The sequence below is a fragment of the Ambystoma mexicanum genome, chromosome 9 (assembly GCF_040938575.1).
Source record: "Ambystoma mexicanum isolate Mex_15411 chromosome 9, UKY_AmexF1_1, whole genome shotgun sequence".
NCBI lineage: Eukaryota > Metazoa > Chordata > Amphibia > Caudata > Ambystomatidae > Ambystoma > Ambystoma mexicanum.
Window position 1 is genome coordinate 12,539,308 of NC_090931.1, and position 15,790 is coordinate 12,555,097.

The 15,790-nt window shown below is 47.3% G+C and overlaps 1 protein-coding gene across 5 annotated transcripts in view; it reads left to right on the top strand.

Annotated features, from left to right (window-relative positions):
• Positions 1 to 15,790, top strand: part of CDON (cell adhesion associated, oncogene regulated) — a 668,575-nt gene that overhangs the window by 139,368 nt on the left and 513,417 nt on the right. For all 5 annotated transcript variants that reach the window (XM_069614078.1, XM_069614075.1, XM_069614076.1 and 2 more), the window contains exon 2: positions 4,937 to 5,063. In XM_069614078.1, the coding sequence (XP_069470179.1) occupies positions 4,988 to 5,063 (76 nt within the window). In that variant the 5' untranslated portion in view covers positions 4,937 to 4,987. The remainder of the gene's footprint in view (positions 1 to 4,936; positions 5,064 to 15,790) is intronic.

A 15,790-nucleotide genomic window follows, 5' to 3' on the forward strand; every position in this document is an offset into this window, starting at 1 on the left:
CTCACCCTTAGCTGTTTTTAAGGCTTCCTCCACTGCCTTGCCGAATAGTACGTTTGGCTCTACCAGCATGTCTATAAGAGTGGCTTGGGTCTCAGATTTGAACCCTGACTGTCTTAGCCAAGCGTGACGTTTTATAACTGTGCCTTCGGCGATTAATCTTACAGCATCAAAGTGTCTTTAGTATGCATTCTGATACAGACCTTTCATCTGCTGCCAATTGAGCCAACTGCCTCTTTAGTGGTTCGGGTGCGGAAGATATTAAAGCGGCTACTTCTTGCCACTGGTGGCAATTGTAGCTTGCCAAAAGAGTGGCACTGTTGGCAATATGTGCCTGATGGGTGGAGGCAACCTTTCTACCCAGAGCGTATAGTTTTTGCTCTCCTTATCAGGTGGTGCTTCGGAAGAAGCAAGCAGTGTACCTGCCCTCTTTCTGGTGGTTGTTACAACCAGGGAATCTGGTTTTAATTGCCCTCTAATGTACAGGGGGGGTCAGAGGGTGCAGCATGGAATAGTTTCTCGACTAGCGGATTAACCGCATGAGTCAGGGATCAATCCTACGCTGGATGGATTTTAATATAGGGATGGCCTTAGTAATGGCTTTCCTGTCTCCTAGGATCTCTTCAGTGAAATCCATATCTTCTTGGACATCCTGCCTGTCAATATGAAAGTGGGCTGCTGCTTTAGCTAGTACCTCATTGAGAGGTTGATTATCTACCGGAGAGTCATGCACCGGGGCGTCTTTGGGAATCGGGGAGTCGAGATTGTAGGCCTGAGCCTTATCCTCCTCCTTGTCCTAGTTATTCCCATAATAAGAGACCCCTATCTGGTCTTCCGCCGATTGTGGTGGTTTCCTCACAATATAAATCAGGGTGGTAAGATTCGATCACCAAAGGGTCTGTGACCAAGCTCTGCACCGGGGCATCGGAACGGGTTTTTCTTTAGAAGGGGGCTGAGAGTCTTTAAACCCCGAAGGCGCAGAGGTAGCCGGGGTGTTGGCATAGATATGAAAGTAATTGGGGTTCTTCTCATAGAATTCTGCCATAAATGACATCCTTCTCATGATCCTGTCTATCAGCTGAATTCCATTCCCTGGAGCTAGGAATAACGTGTTCTGGTTCCTCCTCCATGCCCATATCCTTAGCAGTGGGAGGAATTACTTTACCTTTAGTGGTAGGGTCAGGGACCTTGGCCTTTCCTACAGATTTAGGGGCCTTCTGTTTATCTTTATGAATATAGTGTTCTGAAGACTTTTTATGCTGTTTATCCCCCTTCCCATGACTAGGGGAATGTTAGTATTTTTGGGGGCCTCTGAGGGATTTGACGCCTGGTGTCGAGATTCGGAGGTGGTACGAGATTCATAGGTTGTATTGGAGGAAGGATGTCAAATCTTGGGCGTAGACGTTACCGTCTTGACTGGGGATAGAGGTCGGAATAGTCTTCTGACGATCGGTCCTCAGGGACTATTGAAAGTGCGACACCTTTATCAACCGCGGACGGTCTTTGTCATGAGGAGAACGGGAACACCCAGAGGACACAGATTCAATAGACCGCTCTCTTGGTGTCTTCCGTTGCCGATCGCTCGTGTCGAGTCATGGCCGGGGCTGGTGTGTTTAGTAGAAGGTAGTATGTTGCGCTCTTGCCGCCAGGTGTTGTCCCCACAGCGTGGCCCCTAGCTAGTCCTACGGGGTTGGGGGGGCCTGCGCGTGGGTGTATGAAGTCGCCCTTCTGCCCTCACCGTCTGATTCGGCGGCATTGCCATCGCTGAATGTCCCTTCCACTTCCATGGGTCTAGCTGCCTGGTGTAGTGTGCCTAGCATTTAGTAGAGCGGTCTTTAAGGGTTTTTGGCTTGAAGAGCTTGCAAGCTCGACAGGATGGTCTCGTGGGAGACACAGATTGCACGTATTGTGCTTGTCTACCCAGGGTAATTTCCTGTTACACTTTGGGCAGAACTTAAATGGAGTACTCTCCATATGTTATAAAATGGCAGCGGGCGGGTATATGTAGGAAAAAAGGGTGGAAAGAAGCCTGTTATGACCACCCCCCACTCTCCCTACTGTACAGGGCCGAGGCCTTCCAAGGCCCGGCGTCTGTCATGGCAGTCCTCGACTGCTGATTTCCTCTATCTTCACTGGCTCGATCTTCAGTGGTAGGAAACGGGGAAGTATTTTAACGATAATTGTAAGAATAAATGGCTAAGGCCAAGGGAACTCCGCAACATGCATCCGACTAGTATGGTGGAAAAAACAATCTTGAGGGTCCTACACGAGCGAGGGATCATGGGTACAGGGGACGTCGCACTAGGGATAGTATTACTGGCACACCCTGGTTCAACGCCCCTTTTCGGGTTAAAAAAAACTACTAATACTCTGCAGCTTCCACTAGATGTCGGCCATGCACAGCATGTGATGTAAGCAGATTCCACAAGCCGGTTCACTATTCAGTTCCAGCCGAATACTTGGGCCAACTATTCGAAATTCGGCCGATTAGCAAATTTACTATTCCGTACACCCCTACTCTAAAGCCTACTTGTGCCTAGTCCAATAGGCGGTGCTCTTATATGAATTCTTGGGTTGTTCTATATGTTTCCAGCAGTTTAGCTGGGTACGGGATGTTGGAGATGGGCCTGTAATTGAAGAGGTCCTACACGTTTCCTGCTCTCTCCTTGAAGAGAGGGTTGATGTATGCAGATTTGAAGGATTGTGGCACTTTCCCTGTTGAGATTGATTGGTTGAAGACGTGTCTATAGTAGTCATTGGGTGTTCTTTATGAGAGGATGGATTTATGTCTAGGGGGCAGGGATCTTTGGGGGAACCTGTTTTGTTGCTATTGTTTACCAGTTTGAATGTCTACACTGATATTTGGGGAAGCTTCAGAGTTTGTTCGGCATTCCTTGAAGGGGTGGGTGGGTTGCATATTGTGGTCCCATGGTCTGCTTTGTATGGTCTGGATGGTCATGATTTTGTTTTTGAAATGGTTTGTGAGGTCATTGCATAGTTTCTTCGATAGAGTATTGTTGCGCCTGGTGGGTTTTTTAATTTCGTTAGATAGTTCTTTTTGGGTGTTTGGTGCTTTGAAGAATCTGTCGTATATCCGTGCCAGATATACACATTCTTTGTTGGTGGACCTCAGTGGTTGGCAGTTTTTAGGGCCAGCCCGATTGGTTGTTCACTAAAATATTTGCAAGCACACTTGTGTTTTTTGGCTTATGTTAGAATAAATTTGCCAGGCCCTAACCCGTACTACACTCTGTACTAAAAATTGAGTTTTACTAAGGCGATGGAAAAAATGTGTCACGAAGATGATGCAACATTAGCACCAGGTTTGGCCATACTGGCTTGGCACCGGGTCCTTCCTCTTCGCTCCTTTTGTTTATGCCTACTGGATGTACATCCTGGGTTTCCTCACATCCTGGGCCCCCCCCCTCTCCTTGTACGCTGCCCCGGTGCTCTTCACTGGCTGGGCTGAGACTCCAGGGCTCGCACAGTTTCGGGCCATTTTATTGCAATGTTCCTGAATTGTTGCCGAAATCCAGAAGGATGGTGGGATTAACCTACCCTGATTTTTCTGTTAATCTAAAGTGTTTGGGTGCCTCCACCATTTTCCATTGGCTGACTGCCCCCCTTTGCTCACTCAGCCTTTCAGATTCATTTGGTTTGGGATCCTGTTTTCTGGAGCCATCGCTGCTGTTTCACTCCTGACTTGTGGGTTCCACTCCAGGAAAGGCTGGGGTTATTTTGGGTCAATGCCCTGAGTGACTAGATTCTGTAACTTTTTCCGTATGAAAATGTCATCTCCAGCTTGTTTTCTTTTTCTCAAGCCATGTTTTTGTGAACTGCCAGTAGGCTTTGGGCCCTGGACTGGTGTTATTGGAGGTGCTTACACTCTGGCACCTCTGTGGTCATGAGATCCTGCAGGTCCCCTTCAACTGCGTTTTTCCCTGGACTTCCACTGGCACACATCCTACTTTGCTTCTCCTCTTCCGTGAGCAGCTTGGTTTTGAACCTTGCACAGGAACTTCTTTACCCCTGTGGGGGTAGAAGGCGGACTTTAACGATTGGTCTGCCAACAGAGTTTGATCTACTGTATCCTATAAGAAACAATTTCTTCCTCTGAAAACCCTACATGAATGGCTAGCCTGATCAGGCATTTTCCTGGGTCCCTGGAGCTTCCTATAAAAGCTTGACATTTTAGCATGTACCATTTACTGAACCTGTTCCAAGTTGCATTCTCTAACGCTTGCTCATTTTCTGGGAGTGTGAAAAGACAACATGAATCAACATGAATCTGGTAGTGGGTAAACAATGTAAAGCTAATATTTGGTGGACCACTGCGCTGGGTTGTTCAAGGATGAACCCTCCAAGGTGTTCTTTGAGTTTATGGTGTGCCTTATTAACATTCATCCTACTGTGTATGTTCGAGGTCTAGTTCCCATGTGGCGTTTTGGGGCCTGCTATTGAGTATTGGGTTTTTATTGGTTATAAGTGCACTGTGTTTTACCTGACGTCTTGTCTAACTCAAGTACTTATTTGAACTGATATAGAATTGTATGTGCGATTATGAAGTGTATATTTTTTAGCATGCAAGTGTGGTGTATTGTTTAGGAGTAACTGGGGAATAACTACTTGACTACTAGCCTTCCTCACTTCAGCCCAATGATCTTCCAGGGCTACCGATATGGAAGGATCTAGCCTACATTTTGGTTGGAACCCTGATTGTTACCCTACGCCGTGATTCCCCCAGGTTTAGGCGTAAAATCAAATGCTAAAAATAAAAAATACATTGTTACATTAGATGGTTTCACACCCCTCGCTAGAGGGCTGTGGAATAACACTAAGTGTCTACAGCATCTCCACAAATCCTTTCACGATTTCTGCATCTGTTGTGAAATGATTCAGTGGCCTATTCATAGTGGTTTTGCTGTTTTCTTTCTTGTAGGGTGCCTGTGGCTTCTGGAACATTGCACACCAGCTTTCGCTATTCGTCGCTATGTATCCTGATCCCGGACCGCTGCAGCCATTGTTTTACGTCACACTGTCGCTTCTGTACTCCTGCGCAACTTCAGGTACAGGCTCCGAAATCTTTTTCTCAGATTGTAAAAATCCTTTGTCATGCCGTAACGCATACCAACTACATATATGGTAAATGGGGGATTTCTCAGTAATTTTCAAGGTGAGTAATGCGGTTATGCCACCATAAATGTGGTATTCACAGCATAATGAATTGATCCATGGCCTGGGAGCAGATGTGGTAGTGGTGAAGGAGACACAAAACTTGATTCTAGCGGGCAGTGTCTTAGTCGAAATGTGGCACATGTGGGTGAAACCAAAGTAAGAATTCAATTAATATGTGGCTTGTATAATGCAACTGCACAATCGGAATTGTCTTTAGACTGTTCTATGCTGTATGGGAGGACGCTTGACGGCTAGAGCAGGCCGCAAAGGGCTTCCCTGGATCCATTGACGTGTCATTTTGACAAATGGGTAATGGGTGTTGTGTGCATGTAGGGATCTGACATTGATACCAGGGGGCAAGTGGCTTACGCTGGCCAATAAAAGTGGGGCCCTTATCACCTTTCTAAAAAAAATCACTTTGAAATTGGTGTATTCTTTCATGCAATTAAGTGTTGATATTTAATTTCCATATAGAACACATACAATTCCAAAAGTACAATCTCCACATCAGAAATATGCACCGTACATAACAAAACTGGCATCTTTGTGTAGTGTTCATACAAAAAACACCCTCCAACAGACAAAAAATGCTAATTACATTAATGTCTGCTTGTATAAAGCAGGAACGGTTAACATACGCACAAACATTCTCAACCTGCCGTCACATACATGAAGAGAAAGGTTACATGTTAATGTACACCTGACACATCACAAGATCTCTTGTCATATTGTTAAAACTACCCGATTATGCACTCCATTCACAACAATCCAGACTTCTAATGTTGATTACAAATCTTTCACCGAAGTGCCAACTCGAGTTTCGGCTATATGGGCATATCTTTTCTCTAGCCAGCCTTCTTCAGGGCATACCATATAGTGGAGGATATTTGTAAGCGTAGCTTGTGTACAAAAAAGTAATGCATACAAATCAATATCATAATTCAAAAACATTGACATTAAAAAAACCTCATGATCCAACAATATGTAATTCGTTCAGAAATGTTAAACAAAGAAAAAAGTAATACGCCTGTGGCATTTTCCATCTGTTAGCGTAATCAAAGAAGTAAAAACAGGTGGGCGCTCTACTTCCCTCACCAGCCCGCCTGCCAGCCAAGCCTGAAAGGACTAGTACCAGGTGATGCTGGCTCTCAATTTGTAATGCTCTTTATTTGAGAACATTACTGACTTCAAGATTGCAAAATCAAAGGATCAAACAATGTAGCCGGTCTCTCCCTTTTCCTGTGTATACATGCTCTCAGCATATCAGTTCCTGACCCATTGGATGTAATCCTCTAGTACACCGTCCAAAGAGACAATGTTGGAAGTAATTCTGTCTAGCTCTAATGATCCTACCCAATACTGCAATTATCTACACTGTGTCTGAACAGAAGTCAGACTTTGCTATTCTTTTGCGCTCACCTGGTGGGACGTCTCATTTCCTCAAATCCCGTTGGTTGCTAACGCAGGACACAGTGTAATGTCATGCGTTATTCCAACTGCAGTTGTTTGTCCGTGACCAATTTGAGACTGGCAATTGATGTCACATGCACCCAGTCAGATAACTTGCGTGCCTGGCATGAAATGCTAAAATGTTAAAGCTGCAACAATAGGGAGGCCAAAAAACGGCCATGTTGGTAGTGAATGTGTGCAATTAGAGACATAGTAAAATGTTCTGCAAGAGGCCCTAAAACATTCAAATTCCAAAAGGGCTAAATGTGGCATAGAAGGTTCGATTAGCAAGGTTTGACTTGGTACGCGTCTGTTGCTAGTAGCCTGTAATCTGAAAATGTACATCCTAGAGGATGTTTCTTTTAACTTTCTTTCTGAAGGTAGTGATTTGAATTTGTCTGATGTCGAAGGTGAATGCTTTCTCTTGGCTAAATGGCTGCAGCATTTGGCTTGTTGCATGTTTTGTGTAAGTGCAAGCTTTTGGTGATTGTTACTACCCAGTGTGTGCACTGGTGGGTGTGGCAGAGAATCAAGGTCACCTTTTTTTTGCATTAAAATGTAATCCTGCAAGTCTCTGCGTGGATTGAGCTTATGTAAATGGAATCTGTGACAAACCGATGGAATTCGTCCCTTCTCCCCAAGGGTAGGCCCTCTCCCCCTGTGAGGCTAGGGAGCTGAGCCCGTTTACCGCCCTGCCTCGGGGTTGAGGCATGTGGAACCTAACCAGGTGACTCCCTTTGGGGACAAGGACTCCTGTCCCTGTGAGGAACTCCCTTTACCCATCAGTAAAATGCCATATATCTGGAATATCAAATCTTGCTTTAAAACCAAGACTGGGACGAAGAGGCTGAAGGAGGCTATCCTTCCATCGAAAGGGAACATATCTCTTTAATGAAAAGAAACCAATCCACTGGGACGAGTGGATTAACAAGAGAACAATTGTTATATTGAGGAGAGAGCACGCAGTGAGGGTTGCGTGTTTCCAAGCAGGGGAGGGTCCCTGCTGAAGCAACCGAGAGAAGAGGTGAAACCATCACAGGACGCGGAGCCCGCAAAATTACTTTCCAGGAGGAAAGGGCGCAGATGCTGGACGAGCAGTGGAACCGAGAGGCAGAGAAAGTGGTCTAGGGTGGGCACCAGGCCTGCATTACGACACTGGGACTATCCGCGGGAGACCGCTGCAAGTGGCGCAGCTCCCTATTGAGACGCAGAGAATCGGCAGCTATGCGAGGACCATGGCAAGGAACGCTGATGAAGCCGGTTTGCAAATGCAGAGAAGGCAGTCACCTGACTCCATACCCGTAAGATTCCCAGGACCGTTCCCGAGGAAGATATAAGGTGGTAACGTGGAGGCACGGTAAGGTTAATGAGCAGTGTAATAGAGAACAGACTTGCAAGTATGAATTTACAATCTTTTTGAATTGATGAAGTATTTATGAAGTACAGAGAATGCTGTGAAGGAGTAGAATACAAATCAAGTATCTATATCAAATCTGGAACTGTGATGGTTTTGGGAAGAGAAGACCAACCCCTGGAGGGGATGAAAGTAGAGAAATAACACATTTGAAAAAGTCAACTTTAATGCCAAGAAAAAGTGACTCCCCTAAGGGGGTGGGGGGGTGGAGAGAATGAAAGTGAGAGAAATATAAGGCCGGCTTCAAGGAATGAGAACCTTAAAGGAGAGGGAGAAAAACAGGAAACCTTTAACTCCTTAAGTGCCAAGGACAAGATTGCTCGTCCTGGGCACATTTGAAGTGCTGAGGACCAGCAATCTCGTCCTTTTGAGCACTTAACCCTCTTTCCGCCGTTGCTGCGTTAATCTCCCAGACCCCCAGGCAGTGAAAGGGAGGACTTCCCCTTCCGGGCCTGGGGGGGGTCGGCGTTTGCCCTGCTGACGGCATGCGTTGACATAATCTGGAAGTGATATTTACATGCCGAAGCCAGAAGGCTTCGGCATGTAAATATAGAAGCCATGCTTTTGCATGTTGCGAGGACATGAGGGCTCGTTGGCAAGGGTGGTGTGGGGGCTCTAACTCTAGCAGATTGCTGGTTGAGGATTGTTCGGCCGGGGGGGAGGTGTGTATCGCAGTGCATGGCATATGACTACATGATGAATGGAGTGGTCAAAGGTTAGGTTGGGGCTGTGGGCATCACAGTGTATGGCAGATGACTGCATGATGCATGAAATCGCAGTGGCATCCCAAGGGAGACCGCTGGGCTTTGGGGAGGTCGACCTACTTGAGGCAGGCCCCAAGTCTGGGGGCAGCACCCCCAGCGGTCTTGGAGCTCTGGCCGGACTGCGTTACAGCTTTTCCCTCCAGGGAGGAATGTTAACTCATCTGGGGCACCCTCTTTTCCGCCCAGGTAAGTGCACCTACGCATGTAAGGTAGTTTTCGTCATGACATCTATGGGAAGGAGGGAAGGAAGGGCGTGTATGGGTGTTTCGATGGATTCCTGGTGGCAAATGCTTCAAAATTGTTTAAAAAAATAAATGATTCCCTACATTTTGCTATTTGCTGGGCCTTGTGGGTAATAAAATCTGGGATGCTTCGCGTAAGTCAGACCTCTTTGGATTCCCACGGGTGTAGAAGTGCATGATGTTCCCTGTTTTCCTGTGTGGCTGCGACACCCTAAGCCCAAATCTGTGGGTTGTCCACAAGACCAAATCCAGTCTCCTCGCAGGGCGTTTGATGTACCAGCCGTGGCATTTTCCCTTTTTGCCCAGGTCAGTGCACCCACATATGTGAAATAACATTTTTATCTGGACACCTGTGGGAATGTAGGAAATGTGGTGTTTTCTCTTGGTTTTGATAACGTTTTATTATATTTCCTACCACACTTTGTTAAATAACCCTTTAATCTCCCAAATGTGACGTACAGTCTCTGTTTTAGGCACTCATTTGCTTTTGTAACCTGCGCAAGTCTCCTCAAATGGTCTGCCTGTGCTCTTTCCAAAAAATGTATGCTTGCCATTCCTCACCACATTAGTTTTCCTTATTTTCAAATGCGAAGTACGTCTGCATCCGTTTAGGCCGTCGGCATGAAAATCCTGTGTACCATGGCTCTGTTTTTGGCTCATGGTAATGCTTGTTTTAAGAAACATATTCCGCATTGGCTATGCCCGTACCGAAGTTGTTACATCTAACAAGCCAACCACTGGAAATGTGTGCCTCGCGGCCTCTATTGCCTACATCTGTCCCGAGCCTACACCATGTTGATCATATTCCTTCTTAATATTGCCGAACCAACTCATGATTGGCTGTGAACTTTCGTAACTCTGCACACTTCTGCGCTACCTTTGTCTGTATCCACGTGTACTTGTTCACCCACTTTGAACGCACCGCTCTATCTCGCGATAATGTGCCTCCTGATGCCATCCGTGCCTAGACAGTCACCATGGATAGACACCACATTGAATGCATCTTATTGTTAATCCGTGCCATCTGAATGCCATCTAACTCGACTTAGCCTGAGCTATTGGGTCACTTTTTGTGTAACCTTTTACTATGCTGCTATCTGTGATTAGATACTTGCCCGATTTTTATGTCACCTGTGCCCGTTTAGCCACCTGGACTTTACACTGAACGTAGCTCATTGCTATTCTGTCCCATATTGATATTATCTGTGCCTAGATTATCACCTCACCTGACTCCGCCTGAGGTATTATATCCCCACTTTGCGTTGTGTAACGCTCCAATTATACTGTTACTTGTGATGAGACTTTACTTGTGCCTTAGACACTCACCCGTTATGTGTGCCCATAAAGCCACCTGGACTCTACATTGTATGTACCCCATTGCTACTATGTCCTAATTTGATGTTATCTGTGCCTATATAATCACCTGACTCAGCCCAAGGTATTATACCGCCACTTTGTGTAACGCACTACTCTGGATTAGATATTACCTGTGATTACTCTCACTTAATCGAACCCGCCATTTCTGTACCTTCAGAAGTAAGTGTGAATAGCTGAATCAATCATTTATCGCCTAACCCATTACAACAAGCAAATTCACCTGAACCTTACTGATCGTGAAACTGCCAAGGATTTTACTTCTATCTGATTTCAATCTCCACCTTCAATAAGGCAAATCCATTGCATCCAGCCCTTGATACTCTGGGCTAAGCAAAGTTTAGGAGGAGTTACTGTCTGACATTTCTTTACGTAATTGGGCCTATGCACTCCTACTGCCACTAAAGGAACCTCGATCGCTGCAGCACATTATGCAGGCTACTGCAGATCAGTTAATTGTGCTCTGGATCACACTGACCTCAATTTTTTATCCGATTAACACTATTACTCAACACTACAGCAATTAAGACCATGGCCACCACACCAGATGAAGCTAGTACCCTTTCGGAAGTAATTAAACTTAGCTACACCCAAAGCCCACTGAGAACTAACATACCGTGTGACCTTATGCCCAGGAACCTTAGACTTTGCTCGAGATTGACCAAGTTATTCGAACCTCCGGGCCAGTCTCTTGACTACTACTGCCCAACAAAGTAAACACCCTCAAAAAACATACTACATTTAAGCTGAATCCTTCCAACCTAGGCACCATTCCCAAACCGAATCATATAAGGCCCAAAAAGAATAACACTCCTTAACCAATGACTTCAACAGCAAGGCCTCTCTGACCCCATTGGTAGAGACTTTTGCTCCCCACTTTAAAGGAGCCTTAATAAATGCAAGGTCCCTAGTAGCCCACGCCATAGAGATTGCCGACTTGATCCAAACAGAAAATTATGACTTCCTGGCCATCACTGAATCTTGGCTACACCAGGCTGCAGGCCTAGCCTTGATGCTTGCAGTGCCAGATAACTATATAATTCTCAGAGAAGACAGAACTGAAACCTGCGGAGGTGGCATAGCTATCATAGCCAAATCTAGTCTAGCTATGAGACTAGTTGCCCCTCGGCATGTCAATTCCTGTGAATCCCTTACTTCAAAGTTACCCATATCAAATTCCTAAACCATCACCATCCATCTAATATATAGACCCCTACCTCCCCACCCCCCAGGCCCCTTGGCACATTCGACGAGGACATATCTTCTTGCATAACTTAAAAAATACATCAGTTACTTCTACTAGGAGACCTGAACTTGGGATGCAACAACCCCAAAGACCCACAAGCAATATCTATAGCAAATGTCCTTACTGAGCTAGGCCTCATGCAAAAAGTGACACTACCAACACACGAGCAGGGCAGAACGCTAGATTGGGTGGCTGACTATAACTGTGACACCACCATCACGGCCATCACCCCCCAGGTATGGACTGACCATTCCCTTATAGCTTTCACATTAGATGCCAAAACTCCTACAACTCAAAATAAACTCCTAGCACCCCCTACCCTAACAAGAAACAAAAAGACTAGAACTACAGACAAACTACTACCTCTAATACTCCCCACCCTAAACTCACTACCTGCTACCTCCGGCCTCGGTAAATGAATACAACAAAGTCATGGTGGAAGCCCTACACACTATTGCCCCTTTAAAAATGAGGAATAGCAAGCCCAGAGCAAATCTAAATGCCTGGTCTACCCCATAGCTAAAAACTTTAAGAAAAGAAAAATGCAAAAGCAAAGCCATCTGGCGGCAAGTGCCATCTGAGGCAAATAAAGTTAATCTTATCAACATATCCTCTAAATACAAAACTAAAATGCGGCGTTCCAAGAAGGAAACTCACAACAGGATCTTGCAAGCAAACTCAGGCTCCAAAGAATTGTTTACAATCCTGAAAGAACTTGAGAACCCCCTCCCGGTACCGGATAATTGTGTCCAAGTTAAGTCATGGTGCTCTGACCTTCAGAACGCTCTTACGGACAAAAGTGCTACCCTCCAAGTTACATACCAACTGCAACCCCCACAAGCCCGTATGCCACCCACTCTAAGCCTGTACACCGCTTCAACTTTTGTAAAGTCTCAATCCTAGAGGTTGAAAAAATTATCCATTCTCTTAACCTCCAATTGCCATTCATCTCCAAGCTTATCAACGTGTCATTTGCCTCGGGCACCATCCCAAGCAACCTCAAGAAATCCTGAGTCTTTCCACTCCTCAAACAATCTCTTGACCCCCCCCCCCTCCCTTTACCTATGAATCGCAGGCCCATTACTACAGTGCCATTCCTCTTAAAGATACTAGACAGGGTGGCTTACCTACAAATTCAGATATTCCTTTAGCAGAACAAACTTCTTGGCGTCCGGCAATCAGTATTCAGGCCACAACATGACACGGAAACTGCACTTATCAACGTCCTAGCCCAGGTCGATGAGCTGAGAGACGAAGGTAAATCGGCCCTATTACCCCTGCTAAACCTCTCAGGAGGGTTTGACCTGGTGGACCACAAGATCCTCTGCAACCACCTAGACTCAGCAACACACTTTTCTCCAGCATTGGATCTTTCATGGATTCACATGCTTAGAATATTCCCCGTCGTCAGACTGGGAACCCTCGGTACACATATATATAGTCATTTCCAATAGGAAAAACTTCTGCCCTATCCCCGTCTGCGTCCTCTACGGGGCCGCCCACGTACGCCCCGTTGGACGTGATGGTATATAAGCCCCGCCCCCGCGGGTCCCTTCAGATTTCAACCGTCTCCAAAGATAGTGGGATCTCCTCGTGTATTTTCTTCAAATACTTATCGATTGTTTCTAACTCCTGCGAGTTTGTCTGTTTGGTCCGCTTCCAACTCCTACGAGTTTTGTTAGTTGGTCTGGCAATAATGTCGGGTAAGCCTCTTTTCCGCCCGTGTGCCACGTGCGGTCTAAAGAAGGTTTATGAAGGGGATGGCCATCTTGACTGCATCTACTGCCTTCACCCCCACCACTCGGCGGACCAATGTGATATCTGCAAGGGGTTTTCCCAAAAAACCCTGAAGGACCGGAATCGGCGACTGGTCTCGTGGCTGAACGACGGCGCTGGAGCGTACCCTCAGTCGGAGGTAGGATCGGTGCGCAGTATCGCCTCAGCGAAAACATCAGAAGCCTCCCGACGCTCACATCCGTCGGAACCTCCGGCCAAAAAATCACGACCTACGGAGAAGGACGTGCCTCGAAGTCATTCCTCTAAGGCCTCATCGAAAGAATCGACGAAGAAATCATCTTCTTCTTCTTCTTCGTCGAAGAAAGATAAGGACAGGCCAAAATCCTCCTCGAGCGATCAGAAAAGATCAGCTACGAGTAGAGAGGCGGATAAATGCAGGGAGAGCTCCGCGAAGGCGGGACCGCCTAAGCCACCTGCAGGCCCTCCGTCGACGACGGCGCCGATCCAAGTGCCCACTCCGTCACAGTCCCCCGCCTTTCAAACGGGCTCATCGTCGACGACGATTCCCTCGTCGACGGAGTTCCAGGCCTGGAGGCCAGAAACGTTCGACATGGGGCTACCCGACACACTGCTACAAGAACAGGCAGTTTCGATCGCCTCCAAAGAAGACGACGGCTTCAGAATAGTGAGCCCGGAAGACCTGGGGCTACGGCCCAGATTTCCTTCTGGTGCAACCTGCTCTCAAGTTTTCACCCAGCCTCCAAACGCCCAGGCTACTCTCTCCATGGAGGTACTTTCCTCCTTACACTCGCTCTTGAAGTCCCTGGACGAAAGGCTCCCGCCTGTTCCGACGACTCCCCTCGTCGACGAGCCCGGACCTTCACACCGCCCGACTAGATCGGTCGTGGGCCCAACTGCTCCAACAGTCCAGGAAGAAGGTGAGCTCTCGGACTCCCTCTCTGAACAGGGGTCAGCTTCTGATATCTCCCTCTCGCCGTCGAGAGACCCGTCATGGGTTTCGGATGTGGAGGTGGATCCTCCGAAAAGTCCCATTCACCCATCTCCACCGGATGACATAGGGGCCTTCCATTCCATGATGGAAAAAGCCTGCAAGGAGTTCGGTTTGACCCAACAAGAAGAAAAGGACGACTGCTTCCTCTTTGACCACATGGGCAAGAATAGGCGTTCCGTTTTTTCGATACCGATACTGGACCACGTATGGAAAGAGGGCGTCCAAACCATGCGGCATCCATTCTCGGAACCTGCGGTCAAAGGCCGCGTAGAGAAAAAATTTAAAGTTCCAGATTCGACGCCAAAATGCCTCTCTGCGCAACCCACGCCTGACTCGGTGGTATCGGCGGCGGCGACGAGAAAGGCAAAGGCCCAGCATAAGTGCTCTACCCCGCCGGACTCCGAAGCTAGACGCCAAGACGCTTTCGGTAAGAAGATCCTGTCAGTGGGAGCGTCAACAGTGAAAGCAGCGAACTCCCTGGCAATCATGGCCAGGTATGACAGGGAGATGTGGCACAGACTGGCACCCATTTTGGACCACCTCCCAGAAGAACACAGAAAATCAGCTATGTCCCTGGTTCGTGAAGGAGAAGAAGCCTCGAACCATGCTATCAATATAGCGGTGGACCTGGCAGACTCGGGGTTCAAACAAATTAACAACGGAGTGGTTCTACGACGCCAGGCCTGGCTCAAGTGCACCAACTTTAGACCCGAGGTGCAATATAAGGTCGTCGACATGCCTTTCGAAGGTGACCACCTGTTTGGCGAAAAGGTGGATGAGGCCTTGAAAGGAATGAAGGAGGACTCTGAGACGGCGCGCTCGCTGGGCTCTCTCCAAAGCGGTAAGCCCTTTCGTTCCTTTCGCCCCTTTAGAGGAGCTACGGGAAACGCACGATTTGCGGGATCCAGGGATAGAGCATTCGGGAGGTCTTCATATCCGTCCCAAGGCTATAGACGCGCCTCACAGTCCTCGACCCGACGCAAAAATTTCCAGGCCTCTAAGAGACGTCCCACTTACTCGTCGTCGACGGGAAAACAAAAAGATCAACAATGACGTTCTAGGAGGGAGAGTGTCAAGTTGCGTCGAGGAATGGGAGTCAATTACGACAGATCGGTGGGTTCTGGACACGGTGAGACTGGGACATTCCCTAAGATTCAAATCCAGACCTCCAAGACGTCCACCGATACGCCTGTCTCAACCACACCTAAGCGTCTTGCGTCGAGAGGTTGCGCTCATGCTAAAAAAAGGCGCCATCGAGTTAGTCCCTGCTTCACAGAGAGGCTTAGGGGTTTACTCACGCTGCTTCGTAGTAAAGAAACCAAACGGGAAGTGGCGCCCCATCCTCGACCTACGGGACCTCAACAAAACCCTGCTGAGTCA